Here is a 23,494-nt window from a genome sequence, read left to right on the forward strand (position 1 = left end):
ATTTTCTTGCTTTCCCATATTTCTTGTGGCCCTGTGGTTATTTCTAGTCATCTGATGGATGGTGTGTTTCTTCCTAATTCTTGAAGTTCAATCTGAGCATTCAGGAGCATGCAGAAGGAGGTAATGTGGAATCGCTTTGCTGTTCTGTTTTTATCCCTTTGGGCAGCAAATTCCGTGGATATTTAGGAATACGTTAACCCTAAAAGTATTTGGATGTTTGGCTATGGTTCCCTTAGATCTGTCTAGAAACACAGAGATGGAGACTGAGGAGAAGAGTGATGAGATAAAAGAAAAACAAAAGGAACGGGGGGGGGTGGTCAGAGAAAAACAAAAGAACAAAGAAACAGAAAAAAAATGAAAAAAAATTTTAAAAAAGCAAAATATAAAAAAACTGCACAGTGCACTTGAGCGCTGTGCAAAATCACTAGTTTTCAGGAGCCATGGAGAAGTCTTCTTCTGAAGGCCTGCCCCTTGCCTCTCCTGGACAAGTGGGGGAAAGGATTATTAGTGAGATAAAGGCAGGGCTGATAGCAAAATAATACTTTACCTTAAAAATATTTTTAAAGGAAAAATTACAAAAATATGAGAAGACAGAGGCAGAGAGAGACAGAGGCAGATACAGAGACAAAGGGGCTCCCTACCACTCGAGTTTGTGGGCTGGAGGCTGAATTATCAGTAGAAAATCTTCATTTCTTTTTTTTCCCTGAAATCACTAGTTCTCAGGAGCCATGGAGAAGTCTTCTTCTCAGAAAAACATTAATTTTCAACAAACTGATGTATGGATATACCACAAATCTTATCAAAATCCCAGTAAGATTTCTGTAGGCATAAACAAACTTATTCAGTGCTAGCAAGAGGATTTGTGGTTAAGATGCTAGACTCCTACATGGCTGACCATGGTTCAAGTCTTGGATCGGGTAGCCTGAAAATGACACTGAGCATGTGTGTATATGTACCCAAAATTCAAAGAGGAGAAGAGATTGTGGTGTGGTCATCATATAGAGGGTGATTTCTCCCTTTCCCTTTTTCTGAATCTCTCTCTCTCTCCCTTCCAGTGAGCCCATGCTCCTTATAACAAAAAAAAAAAAAAATTATTCTAAAATGTATGTGGAAAAGTAAAGGAACTAGAAAAAAGACAGTTTTGAAAAAGTAGAATTAAATGAGAAGAATCACTTTACCCAATGTTAAGGCTTACTGCATAGCCACAGTAATCAAGACAGTGTGGTATAGGTGGAGGAAGAGATTAATGAACCAGAGTAGACTGAGCCCTATACACCCAAATGACTTTTGACAAAGGAACAAGTCTTTTCTTTTTCTTTTCTTTTTTTTTTTAATTATTTAATTTTAATTATCTTTTTTTTAAAAATTTGCTACAGGGCACATGTGCTCAGTAGAGAGAGACAGAGAGAGGGAAAATAAGAAAGCAAGTCGCCAAGTACGGGATTCACACCATGGTCAACCATGTGGGAGTCCAGTGCCTTTAACCACCATGTCACCTGCTTGTTCCATTTTTTCAACAAATGTTCTTGTGCAAGTAAACAACCACAAACCAAAATAAAAGAACTGTATTATTGTTATTGTGTACCTAACTCTCACACCATATATAAAAGTTAACTCAAAATGGATCACAGACTTAAATGTAAAATATTGGTCCAGCTTCAGTGACATGCACTAAGACACTATGCTCCACGGTTGGAGGCCTCATGGGAGGCCCAGATTCAATTTTCGGTTCAATCTACAGGATGGGTGGGCATAGTGGCATGCACCTGTAGTCCCAGTGACTCCAGGAAGTAGAGGCAAGAAGGCTGCAATCTTCAGGCAGACCTGGGCAACATAGTAAGACCCTGTTTGAAAAAATAGCAGGACATTGTGGAATGCGCTAGTGGTTCCAGCTGAGTGTATAAGGCAGAAGAATTGGTAGGCAGTGAGACTCTATTTAAAAATGTGAAAGAGAGAGTGTGTGTGTATAATAGAACTGTTATAAAAGGCCCAACCTAGATAGCATAGTCAGTAGTGTCTTGGAATGCTGGAAGCCACATGACTGACCACAGTTTTGGGTCACAGGCCCAAATAAGCTGAAACACGTCAAGTGTGTGTGCATATGCCCAAGACTCCAAAGAATTGCAGGGCTGGAGGAAGGGGATTGCCACATGATAAGACCCTCTCAAGGATACCCCTTTCTCTTGTCTCTCTCTTTAACGTGCACACATACACACACATGTTCTCTATCATGAAATAATTTTTTTAATGAAAAAAAGGAGTAAATCTTTGAGACCTTAGGGCTAGACAAAAAGTTCTTAGACATAACACCAATCTATGAAAGAAAAGCAAATCGATAAACTGAACTTCATCACAATTTAAAATGTTTACTCTGTAAGGGAACCTGTGAAGAAAATGAAAAGACTAGCTACAGACTGGGAGAAAATATCTATAAATCACATATCCAGCAAAGAACTTGCATTTTGTATATATCAAAAATTCAAACTATGCCAGGTGGTGGCACAGTGCTAATGCAACTGCATCCACAAAAGAAAGGTCCTGGGGGAACCAGCAGTTAGCGTAATGGCTATGTCGCTAGACTCCTACGTAGTCAACTGCAGTTCACATCCCGGACCCGGTGGCTTAAAACTCACACCAGGCTCGTGTGCATGCGTGCCCAAGATCCCAAAAGGGGAATGGAGGAGAAGAGATTGTGGCGTGAGCATCCCCCCTGGGGGGTTATTTCTCGCTTTCTGTCTCTATGTCTCTCTCTGTCTGTCTGGCGAGTGTACGCGCCCTATAGCAAAAACCTCTCCCCCAAAAAAATGTCCTGGGTTCGTATTCTGGTACCTCCCTGAGCACCCTAGGCACACATGTCCATGATCTAGGTCAGTTGCGATTAGCTGTGGATCACAACAAAAAGACCCTGTTGGGAGTTCTTGTCTCTCTGTCTCTCCGATGGAAGAAGCAAATAAATTGACATTTATAAAAGGTACATTTAAAAAAAAAAAAGAATTCAAACTTAAAGATATTTAAAAAAAGAAGAAGAAAATGGGACCAGCAGATGATGTAATGGCTACGTCACTGAACCCCCACGTAGTCAACCACAGTCCAAGTTCTGAACCCAGTTTCTTAAACTCATGCTGGGCGTGTGTGCATGTGTGCCCAAGATCCTGAGAGGAGAATGGAGGAGAAGGGATTGCGGCGTAACCATCCCCCCTGGGGGGTGATTTCTCGCTTTCTGTCTCTATGTCTCTCTCTGTCTGGCGAGCGCATGCGCTCTATAGAGAAAATCTCTCAAAAAAAAAAAAAAACACCTATCGGAATGGCTAAAATAAAAAGTAGTGATCAAACCATACCTGGATAGGTTATGGAGAAAGCAGATCACTAGAACATTGCTAGTGAGAATGTAAAACAGTATAGCCATTTTGGGAAACAATTTCACAACTACTTTTTTATTTTTCAGGGAAAAATAGGCTTTTATGCAGTTTCATGTAGGGAGAACACAAGGTTGTTTACCTAGCCAAGATTGCTATAACAAATTTAAAAGTTTAAGAATCAGTTTAGATGCCTCCAAAATAGGAACCAACATTTATACCAATGGTAAATCAGGCAAGCCTGTGCACTCTGGTCTGGGAACTGTTTTCCAGCATCCAGGGTTGTCTTTTCCTGCCTCACCCCAAGATGGTGCCTTTCTGATTCAGGTAGCAGCAGGCATCCAGCATTAGCTCTGGTGTACATTCACCAGAAAGGTCCACTTTTGACAAATTTTGCACACTCCCTGGACACAGAGTGTGTATCTCGGGTAGTGTCAGAGCCCTTTCCACACCCAAAGCAAGGAGCAGGGTGGCAGCCCAGAGCACCGGGCACACAGGTCTTTCCAGCCTGCAGGGCGCCATTTTTCAATCCCCTACAATGTCTTAAAAATTAAAAAGGCACTGGGACCAGCAGTTAGCATAATGGCTATGTCACTGTACTCCCATATAGTCAACTGTGGTTCGCGTCCCGGACCCAGCAGCTTAAAGCTCACGCCGGGCGCATGTGCATGCGTGCCCAAGATCCCAAGAGGAGAATGGAAGAGAAGGGATTGTGGCATGACCATCCCCCCTGGGGGGGGATTTCTCACTTTCTGTCTCTCTGTCTCTCTCTCTCTCTGTCTGACGAGCCCTATGGCAAAAACCTCTCCAAAAAAAAAAAAAATTAAACAGGCACTGGGAACAGCAGTTAGCATAATGGCTATGTCGCTTAACTCCCATGTAGTCGACCGCGGTTCAAGTCCTGGACCCTCAAGCCGGGCGTGTATGAGTGCGTGCCCGAGTGCGTGCCCAAGATCCCAAGAGGAGAATGGAGGAGAAGGGATTGCAGCGAGGCCAACCCCCCGGGGGGTGATTTCTCGCTTTCTGTCTCTCTGTCTCTCTCTGTCACTCTGGCAAGCACATGTGCCCTATAGCAAAAACCTCTCCAAAAAAGGAAAAAAATAAACAGGCACTTATCTCATGACTTTACAATTTTATTGTTAGGCATGTATCACAGGGAAATGAAAACATACACTGACATAAAAAATATAGATATGGCCCAGTCACCACTGTGGCTAGGACCACATGAGAGACCCAGGATCAGTTCCAAGTCCAATGTAAACAGACCAGGAGTAGGTATGTACCTGTGTTCCTAGCTAACTGGGAGGCTGGGGTAGGAAGATCGCAACACAAGTGAAACCTGTAAAAAGTACCTTTCTTGGGGCCAGCAGGTAGAGTGGTGATTGAGGTGTTGGACTTCCACATGGCCAACCGTGGTTCAATTCCCAGACCTGGCAGCTTGCTTTATCACTTTCCTTCTCTCTCTCTCTCTCTCTCTCTCTCTGTCTCTGTCTCTCTCTCTGATCAAATTAGAAAACAATAATGAATAAAATGTTAAAAGTAATTCTTCAAACAGAATAAATAAGTTTCTTTCTCCCTCCCACCCATAATGCTCTCTCTCACAAATATATTGGGTTGTTGGAAAAGTTATAACACATTTTTGCATAGAAAAATACACCATGACTTTTCCAATGACCCAATATATAAATAGACAGGTAATGAATGTATGGATAACAAAATTTAGCAGTTCACATTTCTGTTAGTTTATTGACTCTTAAAGGTATATGCTGGGCCAGCAGGTGGTGTGGAAGTTGAGGTGGCTGGATCCCATGGCCAACAGCATGGTTCAAGTCCCGGACCCAGCAACTTGAGAAACATGCCAGGCTCATGTGTATATACCCAAAGTCCCAAGAGAATGAAGGAGAGGGGAACGCATAACGACCATCCCCCCAGGGGCTGATTTCTCACTTCCCCCTCTCTCTCTGTCTTTCTTTGCAGTGTGTGTGCCTTATAGAAAACTAAAACAAAAACAAAAAGGTGAATGCCATAAGAAAACAACACGTGAAGAAGATAAAATCATAAGTAAGCATCTAAGACACCTGTTTCTCAAAGTGAAAACAGATCAGCACATTATCTATGATAATTTCATATATTGTAGAAAGTCAGGTTAACACCTAGAAAACTCCTCAAGCAGATAACTTTGTAAAAAAAGATATCTAACTTTAAACAAAGTTCTTCAAGATTCTCTCACAGCTATGCCTATACCAGGAAGCCAGGTCTTCATTCCAGAGTTCAAAGGTTGCTATTGCCAGGACTCTCCTAGCTGTCTTCCTCCCATCATAAGCAGGTATTAAATCCCAAATTGCCACCTCCACTGATCCAATCAATCACTGTGGAGGAAGCATCTCTACAGAGGCCAGGAAACACCTTCCTTGTTCAGTGGCTTTTCTTTTAGAGGTTCAGGAGCTGCTGCTCACACAGTACACTTCTTTATGATTTTGACTCCATACTTTGTACCTGACCTTTTCTTACATACTGAATTCAGTAACTTCTGTCTTGCAATTTTCACCCATAATCTAATTTAAGATATCATTCTTTGATTCTTTCCTGGTTCCTTAACTATAAAATACGGTTCCAGAGTCCTTCCTTATAATTTGTACAGGCCTGGACAGAGACCACAAGAAGGCTATAGGAAAGGCTGGAGGAGCAACTGCCCTATTAGAGCAAACTTGCAGAAGTTACATCTGCATTGAACGAACAGAATTACTCAACAAGAAACTCAGCTAGAAATAGAAAATGGTTTAATATAAAACATTCCCACATCTTAACTGGGTCAAAATAAGAGGGTGAGAATATCCTGGTTATTTGACACTCCTTCACGACGGCCATTTCATTCTTCCATACTGGCATTTGTTAGAGTAGTTCGTTTCTATGCATCACATCTGAAATGCCACAAAACAAGCATTTTTCCTATGCCTATTGATTTTTTACAAAAAGGAAATCTAAGATTCTGCTCGATTTAAGCTTCAACCTTAACAAAGATATTTCAGCAGTTTACAGAAGGATTAGACTAATAAATTATATTTTTAATATTTAGCAAATTCCTTCTTGCCTACTGGTCAACCTCTTTCAGAATATGAAACATTCAAGCCCAGATGAACTGACCAGGCAGCCATTTTATTTTATTATGATCTAAAGAGGTATGGCAAGACTCAAATTTGAACTTTAAATATGTGGTGCTTAACTCAGATTTAAGAGTAAAACTGGGGTCAGCAGGGGGCATGAAGGTTAAAGCACTGGATCCCACATGGCTGGTTGCACAGTCCAAGTCCTGGACCCAGCAGCTTGAAAATTACACCAAGTAGGACCAGTGAATGACATAATAATTATGTTGCTGGAATCTCATGTAGTCAATCACGGTTCAAGTTTTAGATTTAGAGGCTTAAAACTTATGCCAGGTGCGTGTGCGTGTGTGCCCAAAAGCCCGAGAGGAGAATAGAGAAGGGATTGCAGCATGGCCATCCCCCAAGTAGGTGATTTCTTGCTTTCTCTCTCCGTCTCTCTGGAGAGTGCATGAGCCCTATAGCAAAAATCTCTCTCTAAAAAAAAAGAAGAAGAAGAGTACACCAAGCATGTGTGCATGTGTGTCCAAAATTCTGAGAGGAGAATGGGGAAGTGACTGCCATGTGGCCATCAACCTGGTGGTATGGGAGGGTTGATTTCTCACTTCCCCTCTCTGTCTCTCTCTCTGGTGAGTCCACATGCACTACTGTTCAATATTATAATCTCTATAAAATTTCCTGGGTTTAGAAAACCTCTGTTGCAAATACAGACATTCAGAATTCCTTTCATAAAGAGGAGGTATGAGACAAAGCTTAGCACACAGGCAGGATGACCCTGTGAACGCTGCTTCAACTTCTCTAAGTTAGTGGTACCTACTGATTCACCTGTGGCTGGTAAGAGCACATGAGATGCCCAGACAGGTGCTTACTACTGACCACCACACAGTAGACGTTCAACACATACTAGCTGCTATAATTAGTACATTACTGTTTCATTATTCAAAATAAAAATACACTCAGGCCCCAAATTTGACAAGTAGCAGGATAGTTTGTTTTACAAAGAGAAAATAATTTATGTCATTCTAAAGTAAAAGTTAATATGTAATTTTTAAGAAATACTAGTCTCTCCTAATAATAAAATTAAAGTAGTTATTTCTAAACTATCATTCAGTAACTCCCAAATCACAAATACTTATCATTTAATATATCTACCATCAATTATAAGTCATTATGTACACAATATTTTTTTCCACAAGATTCTTAGTATATTATGAATCTTTATGTTTTGAAGTAGACCTTTAAATTAAAAAATTAAAGTCACTGAGTGTTGGGTCAGTCTGACAGCCTAATGGTTAGGGAGCTTGATCCAATATGTCTGACTACAGTTTGAATCCCAGTACAAGTGGCTTGAGGATCATGCCAGGTGCATATATATGCATACCCAAAATCTTCACAGGATAGAGAAATAGAGAAGAGATTGTGAAGTAACCATACCCCTTCTGGGGGATGCTTTCTCTCTGTCCCTTTCTATCTCTCCCGTCTCTCTCTGGCAAGTATACAGGCCCATTGAGAATTTAAAACCAAAAAAAAAAAGGTACCAAGGGAATGATCTACACATTAAATGGTTATTACAATCCAACTGATCATCTAGTTTCCCACCCACTCAGCATTTATACATTTTAAAACTAATCTATTAAAGATTAAAGTTGAAAATTCAGACTCACTGCTTATTACAAGTGAATCACTGTAAACCAACACCATTTCCTGACCACAGACATGACTGGCATTGTAGGAGCCTGCCCTATGCACCATACCTTCTTCTCTTTCACACTGTCAGCTTGCACAGTTTCCAGGCGAGCTTTAAAGTGCTCACAATCCATTTTCAGCTGCTCTAATTCTTGCTGTTTTTTTTCCAGGTCTAAAAGAAACAGATATAAAAATACACAAGATATATCAAATTGCTAAGCTCTCCTCAGCATCTTTTGTCTCATCTTCTCTTAGTAAAAACCTATACTGATTTCTTAGGTGGGACTATTCAATATCTCTAATTTCTAAACGGTCCTTGAATAACCAATATTCTAAAAGTCCTGATTTTACATTCTTATCAGTTTTTAGTCCAGCAGAAGGACTTTTTTGTTTTCTATTTTGTGTTTTCAAGGCCTCACTTACTGCCAGACTTGTACTCCAGGCCTCAGAAAATGTGTTATTTAAAGGACTTAAGGCAGAGCTGTGAAGCCTGCCTCATGGCAAAGACTTACATCTGCTCCACAAAAAAGCAGAAGGCAGTTCAGTGAGGAGATAGAGCCAGGACAGACTGATTCACAAAGCTGGTCCCACCAACTGGCAGACTGAGTCAATGGGAACAACTGCTATAGTAGTCAATAGAGGGGGGAGAACATGATGATCAAGACAAGAAAATGCCAGAGTGAAAGGGTGGGAACTATGCATACTTCCTATCCAAGGAACCCATTTGGTTGATGAGTCAAATGGCCAACAAAAATCCCTAAAGTATCACATCAATAAATCAACCAGAAGTTTTTATCAGCTTTAAATAAATAATACTGTCAGTCAGACCCAACCACAATGGTGCACACTGCTCACTGTACCCCACAGGCTGGGACCTCATAGGAGGCCTGGGTTTGATTCTCAGTCCAACCTAAAGGCTGGATGTGGTGGCATGCACAGCAATTTAGGGAGGCTGAGGCAGAACTATAAGCTCAAGGCTGGCCTGGGCAAAAATGCAAGACTCTGGCTAAAAAAGAGCAGGGTGGAGTGGGACTGAAGTGAGGTGACAAGGCAGGGAATGGCAACTCCCATGGCAAGAATGGCATATCACAGCCTCAAGGTGCCCCTCACTGTGATAAGCATATTCTGGGGCCTCGTCAGTTTTCTTATGTCCTGATTCTTCCCTAAGGTTCCTAAACATGGAGTTATCATCAACAGGTTGGTGGTCTGTTTATTGCTATTTCTTTTGGCTGGTTGCAATTCTGGCCCAATTCAACTCTCTCTTTGGACCGCAGCTGAATAATGAAACCATCTGGTATCTGAAGCATCTTTGGCCTTGAGGAAGACATGTGCTCTAGTGCTCAGAATGGGGTCAAGAGAATTCCTTCTAGATCCAAAATCACCTCCAAACCAGACCACCTTCTTTGACTTACCTATTTTGAGCATCAACTGCCTTAAATGTTCATGTTATATTTGAACATCTTATTCTACAACACAGTACTTTTTCCATCACCTTTTTTTATGCTTTGATGAATTATGTGTCTGCTTAACCTGAACTATGCCAGCTCCACGAAATGTTTATCCATTCTTCCGAGACAAAAGATGCATTTCTTCTGAGAAATACATTACTTTCTCCCTGGGATTTGTGTATTTGAAGAAGGCTCTTGTCTGCTCACCACATGGGAATCAGCTAAGTTTTTAAAAACTGCTGCAAGACAGAAGCCTCCAGTGGGGCTGTCAGTAAGAGGCCTCCCCCTGTTTTGGAGGGAAGCTATGCCCCCACTGAATTATACCAAACTATATTTTCAGGATAAATTTATTTCTACTATCTTTTGGAATAAATTATTTTTCTGCTTTCTATGGAAAGCAAAAAGAAAAAGAGCAGGGTGTGGTAACATTTGCCTGTGGTCCCAGCTGGAAGGCAGAGACAGATGGAAATGCTGACATAAAAAAAAAAAATTAAAATTAAAAAAATTTTTAAAAACCTCATACACATACACAATTGAAATTTTTAACCTCGAGGGCTGAGAAATTATCAGTTTTTATGCCAAGATATAGCAAGATTTGAGGGGAAAAGTGCTAAGAGCTAACAGTATAACATCTCCAATTGAAGTGACAATGCCTTAGCACAGTGATTCTCAAACTTCAGTGTACATCAGAATCACCTAGACAACTTGGCAACACAAACTACTGAGCTTCCTCTACAGAGCTTCTGATTTGGTAGGTCTGGGGTGGGCCTAAGAATTTACAATTCTAAATCCCCAGGTGAGGCTGATGCTGTCTGAGAACTGCTTCAGAACAACAGATTGTCTCATCTCTCACCAAATGAAATCAACACACAACCACCAACAGCAGAGGAGGACACTAGCCACAGGAATGCAAAAGGGTAAAACGTGGAAGAGAGTGGGAGACTCTCTGTGATAGTGAGAAAGCCCCAAAGAGCTAAAAACCTAGGGATAGCACATCCCCACCTGGAAGGAAAGACTGACAGACACTGCCTAGAGTGAGTGCAGACAGAAGACAAGGGTGGGCTCTATTCCCTAGGTCTCCAAGGAGGCAAAAGAAGCCTAATGAGAAATATGTGGGGACTACCTAGAACAACATGGGCAGCCCTTCCTTCTGGAGGAAGAAATAAAAGGGGGCTCTAAGTGTTCTAGAGGCCTTAGCCCTAGAAAAAATATTGGAAGAAAGTTTAGAACTTAGAGGTAAATATTCAGACCAACTAGACATTGTGAAATTGCTTGGCAAAACTTCTCTTAAAAAGTTTCTTAGGAACTAGGGCAAAGTAACTTTGACCAATTTCTTTTCCTTTAAATCAGAGTCTTCTTCTCTGATCTTTCAAAATACATTGTGTCACAAAATGAGTTTTACTGGGATTCTCTTATCACACTAATCCTGGCCACCCATTAAATCAATTGTCAATCAAGCACTATGCTTTTTTAGAAAGAGTTGCATATTTGTAAGAAAATTAAAAGATATTTATACACATAAACTACAATCATACATGAAATATGTCCCAAATGAGACAAAAAATAAAATAAATAATGACCTAAAATAAGCTTATCTATGGTTTAAATTTTTTTTCTTTGCAATTAACTCTTGAATTTTTTCTTCTATTATTAAACTATATATTACTTAAAAGTAAAGAAGATAAGAAATTACATCTCGGGGGCCAGTAGGTGGCGTGGTGGTTAAGGGCGCTGGACGCCCACATAGCCGAAAAGCAGTTCGAATCCCGAACCTGGTGGCTTGCTTTCTCACTTTCCTTCTCTCTCTCTCTCTCTCTCTCTCTCTCTCACTTGTTCCTTTCTGGTAAAATTAAAATAAATAAATAAATAAATAAATAAAGTTAAATAAAATAATTCTTTTAAAAAAAATAAAGAAATTACAAGTCTTATCTCTGCAAGTCTTATCACACATAAAAATCTGTAGGAATTAATTCTGACCATCCAAAAGATCCTTTCATTGAGGTAATTTCATAATCTCTTGCTTTACATAGCTATATGTAACCTAGTATATAAGTTAACACATTAACAGAACAAAGCTAAACCGTCCCAGTCTGTAATAGGCAACTGCATAGAATTTCAGGGCCTCTGTCAAGGAGGCCACACCCATCCATACCAGGTACACAGACAGGCAAGTGCCTTTCTGCTGTATACGGTCGCCACCCTGTGGCCAGATAGGACCACTGATGATGCCTCCTCAAACTCCCACCTGGCATTTTCAAGTTTGCCCATTGTCTACTACAACCACCAAGAGGACAGGGTTTTTCATCAGTTTTGCTTCATGCTATGACTCAATGCCTAGACATGTATACATAAATACAGCAATACATAAATATTTGTCACATGAATGAATTTCACTTCTTTATGCATTCCTCTCCTAGTCCTTGAAAAGAGAAAAACACATAGCTACTTTGGTTTATCTCTATGTCTCATTTCTCTATAATTCAAACATATTCTTTTGCAATATTTTAAGAAAGAAGAGAAGAAATAATATGGCCAATGAGTGATACTTTATATACAGTCAAGACATTATCTTACCCAGCCACAGTATTAAATAGAGAAGGGGGCAGTCAGTCACTCAATCTAGACTCTATTTCAACTGCTAATTATTAGCATTCAAAACAAAGGAGACACCTTAATTTAATTATGTTAACTAAATGAAAGGGTGGCAAGGTCTAGAAAGACTACCAATATAGAGAAACAATCTAAATCAAAGTGAAGTGAAAAATAAGGTTTCTAAAACACCAATCAAATAAATTATATCATAGCTACAAATAAAAGATAGGGTTTCTAAAATACCAATCAAATAAATTAAAACTATATGAATGGGACCAATGTCTATCTTTTATCACCTAGTATGTTTATAATAAATCATCAACTGCCCCATGTTGCTATAAAAATGCTTGGTTTTGATAAAAATAGCCAAGAAAAAAATACCAAAACCATGGGGCTATGGTAACAAAAGGTCACAAACTGGATGACTCAGAACAACAAAAATGTATTATCATGGGTCTGTAGGCTATAAATTTGAAATCGAGGTGTCAGCAGAGTTGCACTCCCTCTGAAATCTATAAGGGAAAGACTTTCCTTCTCTCTTCCGCCCTCTGGCAGCCTAATTCCAATCTCTGCCTCCATCTTCATGTGGCATTCTCCCTGCATTCCTTCACACTGTCTTCCCTCAGTGCAGACTATCTCTGCATCCAAGTTTCTTCTTTTTAAGAGGACACCAATCATACTAAATTAGGACCCACCATAGTGGCCTCATTTTAATCTGATTATCTCTGTGAAAATCCCATTTCCAAATAAGGCTACATTCTAAGGAACTGGAGGCTGGACTTCAACTATCTTTTCAGGGGGCACACAATAAATAGTTGCCACAGCCTGGTGGTGAAAAGACCTAGAACCCTGAGGCGAAGCAGTTGAGAGACCTGAAAAAGGATACACAGAAAAAAGCAGGGATGGAGCAGTCCCGGTGTCTCCGTGTGGAGATCGCCTTGGCCACTGGCCGTCACATACTCAATCTTTTATAGGGTCTATGCTTATAGGGCAGGTAAAGGCAGGGGTTTCCTATTATTGTCTGCAGCTATTGAGCATGGTTTTAAACAAGCTTCTCCTGGCGTTCTCTGGCTGACACTCAGCTTTCTTGAACCTGGACTGCCCTGCAGTGCGGTAGCAGACTGTATCTTTAGTAGAGCTTTTGCTTGCTCTCTGTAGATCTCCACTTTATCTACTTTAAAAGTTTTTCTGCCCAGATTTGGCCACTCCCTGCAAGTAGTACAGTAGACCCAAGAACAACCAAGGGAGTTAGAAGCACAGCATATCAGGACCAGCAGTTAACGTAATGGCTATGTCACTGGACCCCCACGTAGTTGACTGGGGTCCGAGTCCCGGACCTGGCAGCTTAAACTCACGCCAGGCGCATGTGCGTGCGTGCCCAAGATCCCAAGAGGAGAATGGAGGAGAAGGGATTGCGGCATGGCCATCCCCCTGGGGGGTGATTTCTCGCTTTCTGTCTCTCTATCTCTCCCTGTCTTTCTGGTGAGCACATGTGCCCTACAGCAAAAAAAAACCTCTCCAAAAAAAGAAAAACAAAGAAGAAAAAGCACAGTATATCTGTTTATATTGACCAGCCTAGTATTTAAGGGATCCAGATGCCACATGACCAACTGTGGTTCAAATCCTGGGCCTGATGACTTGAAATACACACCAGGCACATGCACATGTATGGCCATCCCCTCTAGGGGATGATTTCTCACTTTCCTTCTCTCTGCCTCTCTCTGGAAAGCACACGTGCTCTATGGCAAAATTCTAGGAAAAAAAAAAAAAGTTATGGTGTTCAGCCAGCCCATGGTATGATGGTTAAGGCGTTGGATCCCACATGGCTAGCTGCACAGTTCAAGTCCTAGAGAAACACATGTGTCTTCGTGCTCAGAATCTTGAGAGGAAAATGGAACAGAAGGGATTATGATGAGGCCATCCTCTCTGAAGGGATATCTCACTTTCCCCTTCTCTCTCCACCCCAACCTCATCTCTCTCTGGCAAGCACACGTACCCTATGGGCAAAAAAAAAAAAAATCCTTTTTTTTTTAAGAGAGGTTTTTGCTATAGGGTACATGTGCTCACCAGAAAGATAGAGACAGAGAAACAGTAACTGAGAAATCACCCCCCAGGAGGGATGGCCATGCCACAACCCCTTCTCCTTCATTCTCCTCTCAGGATCTTGGACACACACACACGTGCGCCCAGGGTGAATTTTAAGCCAGGTCCGGGACTCAAACCCCAGTTGACTACATGTGCGCCCAGCGTGAATTTTAAGGCAGACCCGGGACTCAAACCCGAGTTGACTACATGGGAATCCAGTGCCATAACCATTACACTATCTGCTGTTCCTCCCCCCAAAAAAATTTTTTTTAAGTATAGTGTTATTCGAACCTTACGTATTGCAATCAACACTATGGAAAATAAAAGAAGAGAGATCACTTTTACTGATATGCAACTAACTGAACAAATGACTCAGAGATGATTAGCATCACATAGTGATTTAAGAGGATACTTACACTTGAGCTCTCCATAGTCGCAACAAAGGGGCTACATAATTATTACAGCAGTACGGTGTACTGCTTTTCTTAAGTTATGATTGAATACTGCACAGTATACCTATTTACATTTCTCTTGATTGCAAAGTTTTGTCCAATTGTCACAAATTTCAAAAAAATTTTCCAGAGCTGGTTCTAAAGCCTAGTGGTTAAAGGAGCTGAATCTCACATGCCCAATTGTGATTCAATCCTAGCCCCAGCAGCTTGATAAACATGCCAGGCACATGCGTATGTGTGCCCTAAATCCCAAAAGGATGGAGAAATGAAGTGACTGTGCATGAGCATGATTCATTGGAGGATGTTCTCTCCCTCTTGCTATCTCTGTCTCTCTCTCTGGCAAGTGTATGCACTCTCTGACAATTATAAAAACAATTCCAATACATTTACTGAAAAAAATCTAAGTACCAGTGGACTTGTGCAGTTCAAACACATGTTGTCAAGGATCAACTATATTCCAGTAACTTTCTAGGGTTTCATCAGAACTCCCCTCATAGATGACCACCAGCCCTATACAGGACCCATAAAACAGTTCCAGTTGAGAGGAAATTCTAATCACACAGTTTTCCCAGAGCACACAGCCTCCAGTCTCCAAGATGATTTTGGACCCTACAAGGTCTTAGAAACTAATAGGAGAGGAAGTGGGTGGAGAGCCACCCTTGAAGAACACCCAAATCTGTGCCTACTTCCAGCAAATACTCTTCTACAGAGAAATGTAGGTACAGTTAAGTGTGAAAAGCAGTTAAGTACTTCATAAGTCATAGGAATAATTCAGAGAGACCCTAGAAAGCCACCATGTAAGTTTCACCTGTGTGCTGAATCTAATGAACCCCCCACACAACAGAGTGTGCTAACTCTGCATTGTGAAAACAGCACTCTCCAACATACTAAAATTAAATCAATTTTTATTTGCTTTTTGCATCATGTGCTCCCCCATCTCCACACTTGGCTAAACCACTCCTACCCAGAATGCCCCTTCAACTCTCTCCTAAATCCAACTCTGCCATAAAGCATTCCCTTCCCTCTTGGAGTTTGGGGATGTTTTAGAGATTTATTTATTTTTAATTTGCTATAGGGTACATGCATTCACCAGAGAGACAGAGAGAGAAAGAGGAAGTGAGAAAGCAAGCCACCAGGTTTGGAAATCAAACTGTGTGGTCCACCATGGTAGAGTTCGGTACCTTAATCACCATACCATCTGACAGTCCCCCTCCCCTTGGAATTCTTAGAGCCTTTTCTGCAGTCATATGGCAGCTGATATACTTTGGGTTTTTTGTGTGTGTGTGTGTGTGTGTGTGTGTGTGTGTGTGTGTGTGTGTGTTTTCAGTTTTGCAGAGGACACATGTGCTCCCTGAAGAGAGATGGTGTGTTTGTGTGCAGGGGGAGGGGGAGCGCGCCGGGGGAGTGGTGGTGTTCAAACCACAATCCCTTCTCCATTTCTTCCTCCTTTGGAATTTTGGGCATGCACAGGCACATGCCAGGTATGTTTCTCAAGCCACCAGGCCTAGGTTCAAATCACTCAGTTGGGCATGTGGGTTCCAACCGTAGGCTGGCCAGATATACTTCTTTATACTGTCATCATCAATACATGTTTTATCTTTTCTAATATTATGCTTAAGGATTATGACTATCTCATGAATATTTGTGGATTCCTTCAAATAATCAATACAGAACTGTTAAAACCCAGAGTCCTATCTCAGGTCAAGATCCTCCTCTAGCAGCACTTGTGATGCTAACCACCCCTGCTCCCTGTTTTTACTTCTGAGCATCTATTCTCTTTAAAGATTATCACTGCACCCAAAAATAACTGCAAGGTCCTAATCACTATGGGAAGACAGAAGTTTATAAAACATTTCTAGGCATGGGACCAGCAGTTAGCGTAATGGCTATGTCGCTGGACTCCCATGTAGTCAACCACGGTTCGCGTCCTGGACCCGGTGGCTTCAAACTCATGCCAGGCGCATGTGCATGCATACCCAAGATCCCAAGAGGAGAATGGAGGAGAAGGGATTGCGGCGTGGCCAACCCCCCTGGGAGGTGATTTCTCGCTTTCTGTCTGTCTCTGGCTGGCTGGCAAGCGCACGCACCCTATAGCAAAAAAAAACTCTCAAAAAAATAAATAAATAAAGGAAAAAATAAATAAATAAAACATTTCCAGGCATGGACTCAATCTACTAATCTGAAGTATCTTCTCAGATGATACCAGAAAGCCCTACAGTGCACCTCTCTCTCAATAAACCTCATACCAATGTCATCAAAGGGGCCTGCATTAAAGATTCTCTACAAAGAATCCTCCACCCAACACTTAAACCTACTAAATATCAATAAATAGCGCTGATGATATTTTCAGGGAAGTACTTTGTATTTAAACAGACCTTCCAACTTCATAATCTCAATGATCCTCTTGGGCATTCTTCACAGGTGTCGAAAACTTCTTTAAAAAGTGAAAAAATTAGAATAGTCCAGGATTCACTTTTTTTAAAAATACCTCAAAGAGTTTAAATGCACTGAAATCCAAGGGCTTATTCTAAGCCATCCAAATAACACCTTACTTAGCTGTCAACAAATTTTAAACCAAAGTGGGGAAGAGAAGAATTGGAACCAGAATAAGGATAGCATTTTTTTTTCTTGCATTAACAAAACTCCCCTTCCAAATCCTTTTCTTATTCTAAAGTAAAGTACATTGGAGTGTTTTCTAAGAAGAAAACATGTTACAAGGAATTTGTCCTACACTGGACTGCCAATGTACTGGAACCACCTTGCATTGCTAACTTTTCACGTATGTATGTCAAAGCTTTCCAGCTAGCCTATAAATAATCAAAGGGTCAGAACGTATCCTTTTCACAGCCCTACCTCACCCAGTAGTGCCTGCCATACAATAAACACCTACCTGATTAACTTATCAATTAACTTCATTGGAAGACTTAAAAATAGATGCCATCACAAATAACCAAGTGAACTTGTTGAACTCAAGTAACTCTACTGAGAATTAAGAAATTCCTCAAAAAACCAATCATGGGGTTCACTTTACTGACACACAGATAAGGACTGAATGACTGCGGGGCAGCATAAATTCAATTCCCATCTCTAGCCTTTCTGTCTAGACTGCCTGACCACTTCCTCTGTCCATCTATCTTCTTTATATTCTTCTATATTCAGGACACTCTATGGGCCCTTTCAGATCCACTCTTAACCTGCATCATGCTCATAACAAGTTGATGTCAATATCCCAGCAAATGAGCAGTCTATCCTCTGACTTCCTGTTAATGTATTAAGTGGCAGACCCCACAGAGAATGGAGGACAGAAGACTAAGGATGGAGCATTTATTTCCCACCATGTCTCCCTTCCCAGGCTTTGCCTTTCTGACCAAACACCTTCTACAGTGCTTTGCCTTTCCTGAGTCTGGCAACTCTCCCCTTCCTTCAGGCCCCTGGGAGGGATGGGAAAGAGCTCCATTCTTCCTACTTCCTGAATGCTTCCCTCCCCACTTGCTGGTTCCCTTAGCCTTAGCCACATCTTTGCAAGTAACCCTGTCACCATACTCTGCCTACTCCTTTTACTCTGCCAGAATATGGATGCAATATACCCTGGTAACTTTCTCATTTGGGCCCTGATAAATTTGGGGTCAAATTACTAACCTATATAAAAGAAAAAAGCTCAGACTTCTGTATACACTTCATAATTCTCTCTCCAGTTGATGTCTCTATAGACAATAAATAATTCTTCCCAGCACAGAGTCAGAGGTCTCCTTTCTTCTCATATCAAATTCTCAGGAAATTAACCTCGAAATACCTCTTAAAACACTTTAGAAGTTGTGGGACCAGCAGGTGACGTGGTGGTTAAGGCGCTGGACACTCCCACAAGGCCGACCAGGGTTCGAGTCCTGAATCTGGCGGCTTACTTTCTCACTTCCTCTCTCTTTCACTCTCACCCTCTGTGTCTCTCTGGTCAAATTAAAAATTAAATGAATGAATAAATAAAATAAAATAAATAACAGCAAGGAGAAGTGATTGAAGACTTAAACAGAAAAGTAGCATGATCATTGGGACCAGCAGTTAGCGTAATGGCTATGTTGCTGGACTCCCATGTAGTCGACCACGGTTTGCATCCCCAACCTGGTGGCTTAAAACACCCGCTGGGCGCATGTGCCTGCGTGCCCAAGATCCCAAGAGGAGAATGGAGGAGAAGGGATTGCGGCGTGGCCATCCCCCCTGGGGGGTGTGCTTTCTCGCTTTCTATCTCTCTGTCTATCTGGCAAGTGCACACGCCCTATAGCAAAAACCTCTCAAAAAAAAAAAAAAATAGCATGATCACACCGAATTGCCCAGGCCACAGTGTGGTGCAGAAAGGACTGGGGGAATAAGCATACCTTACCAGGTAAGTACAGAGAGGTAATGACAGGGATTTGTGCAAAACATGGCAGTGGCAACAGAGGCAGGTTGATGAGTTCACAACACACAGAGGAGATAAAATATATAGGAATTACTGGTAGGCAGGTTTTGAGGTAATGAGGAGTAGCAACAGTAACAAGGAACACTGCCAGTCTGGGTAGTACTGATGTGAGGAGACTGTGCTCGGCCAGTGTGAGACAAGGTAGGGAAATAAATACCACGACTCAGATGTGAGAAAGTAAAAGTTAGCTTTCTTAGAGAAGGTGAAAATCTGTCCTGCCATTGGTGAGGCTGGGGTAACAGACTCTGAAAAAGCCAACTGCCAAGTTAACAGGAAACAATTTATCTCTCAAAGACACACTTCAACTGTAAAGTATCATAATGACCCTTTCTTTGAAGGAATGCTGACTTCTTATTCATCAAGAAACCTCATTCTGTAAAATCCCAACTGAAAAATGTTGCTATTTGAAATTCTGTTAGTAAGAAGGAAACATTCCACCTTGCCTGCAGGATCCAAGTCACTGTGACCCAGAGGAGCAAGACACAGTGCTGCACAGCTTTAAATAAGAGATTTCTAGACATAATGTTCCAAGTCTATCTAAACTTTGTAGTTTTCAGGGATACGTGACCTAAATCTACTTCAGTCAGACTTGACATTGACACTTTAATACACAGCTCTACTTTGAACTCACTGAAACACTGCTTCATTTACACTTCACCTAAATTCCATACTGCCCCCAAGTTCTGTATTTCTGTTTGGTGAGACAGCCCATAACTACTCTGAAGTGTGGGCTCCCTCATTGATTCTGGTGGTCTTAGACTGATTAAGATAGAACAGATATTTTGAATTTGAAATGACTGTGAAACAATGGAAAGAAAGGCCAAGTAAGAGTCACACACAGGGCCCTGAGCTGGAAGAAGTTAAAGTTAGAGATAAATTCAGTAACCACTGGCACCACAATGGTAACTGAAGCTATGTGTATGTATATTGCCCAGAAGAGCCATGTAGTGAAGTGAGAAGGGGCCTACGCACAAGTCTTACATAACCACACTATATGTATAAAGACTTTTCAGCAGAGAAAGATGAATTAGCAAAGGCCACTGAGAAGAAATTGCTACAGAGATCCGTGGGATCAGTGGGACAAAGCCTATGGAAGGTCACAAGTTGCAAGGCAAGATCTCCCAAAGTCTGACTTTGACCAAGTCACCACAATACATTTATGGCCCTCACTTAGTCTGACTTTGACAGGAGCCTTTTCTCCAAAGAATGACTCAGTCTAACAAACTCATGAGACCCTAACATATTTCTCAAAATGCCAGTTTATTAATTTACAATGAGAACTACAACCCACCAGCAGGCTGATACACTCTGTTGCCAGTCAACATTTTCCTTTCCTGAGATAAAGCCACAGGAATAATTACTCAGAAGATTGCTAGATGAGTAAGACATAAGAAGTGAGAAAGTTAAGAAATCAACAGCTTGAAGTTTGGGCAACCAAACATAATCAAGCCTATCTAGCAGAATCCTAATGGAAAACAAATCAACCCAGATGTTGCAACTTCACTGGAAGGATGACTTACAGAGGGAAGAGTAGGAATAAGGGGCCCAAGAAAAGATGGTGAGGTGCCCAAGGACCAGCAACAGCTCTAGAGCTGAAGTACAAGCACAAAAAAAGTGTTACTATTCTCTGGAGTCCAGTGACAGCTGGGACTGTAGAGAAGACCTCTAGGTAGGAGTCCACATAGTGGGGACTGGAGGTGCTGCCAGAGAACAGCTGCAAGGCAGGGAGAAAGTAGGAAGAAACACTACACCTTCTTTCTCCACCCAGCAATGCCATCCACTGGAGAGCCCATCTGGCAGCCAGCAAGAGAATCATAGGCATCTTATCCCAGGTCCAATACAGGGCAGAGGAGAAGAAAGTGGATCTCAAAACTTCAAAGAGAATATAAACAGGGCAGGGAACTGTGGTAACCATGAGTATCCTCTCATGTAACTGGATGTAGCTGGCCCATTTGCACAAACCAAAAACTCACATTCTTGGGTCAAGATATCCTCTTGTCTGGACTACTGCTAGAAATAGTACCTGGGTACTCTGGATACACTTTTCTAGAAGCCCCACAGCAACAACTAAAAGTTAGACGCAATGTGGGAAATTAGTCTTAACTATTAAAAGCAATGTCATGGGAACCAGCAGTTAGCGTAATGGCTATGTCGCTGGACTCCCACGTAGTCGACCGCGGTTCGTGTCCCGGACTTGGTGGCTTAAAACTCACGCCGGGCGCGTGTGCGTGCGTGCCCAAGATCCCGAGAGGAGAATGGAGGAGAAGGGATTGCGGTGTGACCATCCCCCCTGGGGGGTGATTTCTCGCTTTCTGTCTCTATGTCTCTCTCTGTCTGTCTGGCAAGCGCATGCGCCCTACAGTGAAAAATCTCGCAACAACTAAAAGTTAGACGCAATGTGGGAAATTAGTCTTAACTATCAAAAGCAATGTCATCACAATTTAACCAATTTCATTCAAGCAAGTGCTAAATCAATTACAGAATATTGCCAAGAATTTCAATATGCTTCTAGACTGATATCTGACATAATGGCTCAGCTCAAATTTCAAGTCTGAATGGAGAAGTTCTAACATGCCTGAATTTAAATCAGTGCTAGATTTAAGTTCACTTAGAGACAAATGAACATACATACAACTCTCTCCATAGACAGTTAACTTCATGCAAGGTTTCCACATGGCAAGATCCTTAACTTAGACAAGGACTTAATTTTCAGAGTAGCGCTTTTCAGTATCAAGAATATATCAGGTTGTCAGAAAAGTTACAACACATTTTTGCAGAGAAAAACATAGAAAAATACATCATGACTCTTCCAACAACCCAATATAATTATTCTACTGACAGATTTCCCAGAAAAGTGGCAACCTTTCCTCCAACATGTACTTAATCAAATTACTGAGTCCAAGTTATGGAGCTGAGGGCACCTTTCTTATACTTTATCTGGTGATCCCAAAAGTAGTTACAAGGACAGTAATGGTACCTTGAAATTCACTAATGATTAATTTACAAACATCAATAAACCTGATGGAACCGCCAAAGACTATTAAAATGAATTAAGACTCACTTTTTTCTACAAGCTTTAATTTGTGGAAGCTTTCCAGTATCTCCCCATTTACTATTTTGGGTAAGAAGTCCCGGATTTGCATCACTTCGGTTGTCAGTCTTTCCAGATCCTTCTTTCTGACTTTAACGAATTCTTCTTTAGTATCCATGTGCTAAAAGAACAAGATTTTAAGATTATTATATTTCCCTTAAGATGAAAAATGAGCTGCCTGGCAACACCCTTCCTGTCCTTTCATACCTCTTATATTTTGTTTCAAAAGTATCTTTACCTAACGGCCTCTTCTGCTGGAAAATAAAAGTGCAGCGTACACAAATGCACACAAAGCATTTATAGTGCTGAAACCTCAGCATTCAAACCAGGAGCTAGATTTTCCTTAAGAGCATACAAGCGCTCTATTCTAAAAACTTTAACTTTTTTTAACATTGCAGCACAGGGGGAATCAGGGTGGGAAAGGAAGTCATCTTTCTCCAATTGCTGCTAGGTGTGCCCAGCCCTCTGCCAGCCACTGCAGCCCAGGCAGGCCATCCAGGGCAGGCAGAGACTCAGGGCTAGGTGCAGCACACAGGATATGTGTGGGACTGAAGCAGAATGTGCATCAGGATTTCACTTGCTGTGAAAACCAGATCCTCTCGCAAGCTGACATCAAGCTCCTAAACAAAAGAACAGTGCCTTGGGGCATCCCCTTGGGACCTTCCACAGGGACAGAGGCCGCAAGCCTCTGCCTTGGGCCTTGTGCGACTTCATCTCCACCCACGCCCACTGTGGCCCTCAAACTCCTAGCCCTGGCCTTGGGTCGTTCCAGACAAGGCAAGCAGAGGCGCCTCATACCCGGCCACTCACCCACTCTGCCCTAGCTACGCTGGCTGCGGGGTCTCCAGGCCTCACAACCACACAGTGGTGGGAAGGCCCCGGGGACTGCCATCGCCTGGGCGTAAGCAGCGACTGAACTACTCACTAACCCGGCAGGCTTCCTGGGCGCCTCCAACGTCGCCCATGGCCGAGGCAGCCTTGGCTCTCTGCGCCTGCGCGGTGGCGCCTTCTACGTGACTAGAAAGCGCGGGAACATCCCACATAGGCGCAACGGAGAGCCGCGAGGCTCAAACCTTGTCAAGTTCGCGCAGCATCCTCAACCTTGAAGACTAGCAGTGGGCTCCGCGAGCTTCAGGTTTGCCTCTTGTGGCCATTTCAACTTGTTAACTGCAAGGATAGGCCAGACGCCGGCGTAAGTGTCAAGTGAAATATATCCAACCAGTGTCTTCA

General features: G+C 41.9%; 1 protein-coding gene and 1 pseudogene across 4 annotated transcripts in view; one reads left to right on the forward strand and one right to left on the reverse strand.

The window, feature by feature from the left end:
- Positions 1–23,494, reverse strand: part of HSF2BP (heat shock transcription factor 2 binding protein) — a 155,771-nt gene that overhangs the window by 130,855 nt on the left and 1,422 nt on the right. For 2 of the 4 annotated variants that reach the window (XM_014584534.2, XM_006169438.3), the window contains exons 1-3: positions 23,194–23,451; positions 22,235–22,385; positions 8,212–8,315 (exon numbers count right to left, since the gene is read on the reverse strand). In XM_014584534.2, the coding sequence (XP_014440020.1) occupies positions 8,212–8,315; positions 22,235–22,385; positions 23,194–23,307 (369 nt within the window). In that variant the 5' untranslated portion in view covers positions 23,308–23,451. Of the gene's footprint in view, positions 1–8,211; positions 8,316–22,234; positions 22,386–23,193; positions 23,452–23,494 lie in introns of those variants that run through there. The other 2 variants (XM_027768658.1, XM_027768659.1) reach the window with 2 other exon arrangements.
- On the forward strand, positions 9,222–9,462 carry LOC102476224 (V-type proton ATPase subunit e 1 pseudogene; annotated as a pseudogene).

Source organism: Tupaia chinensis, unplaced genomic scaffold, assembly GCF_000334495.1.
Source record: "Tupaia chinensis unplaced genomic scaffold, TupChi_1.0 Scaffold147038_1, whole genome shotgun sequence".
Lineage (NCBI taxonomy): Eukaryota > Metazoa > Chordata > Mammalia > Scandentia > Tupaiidae > Tupaia > Tupaia belangeri.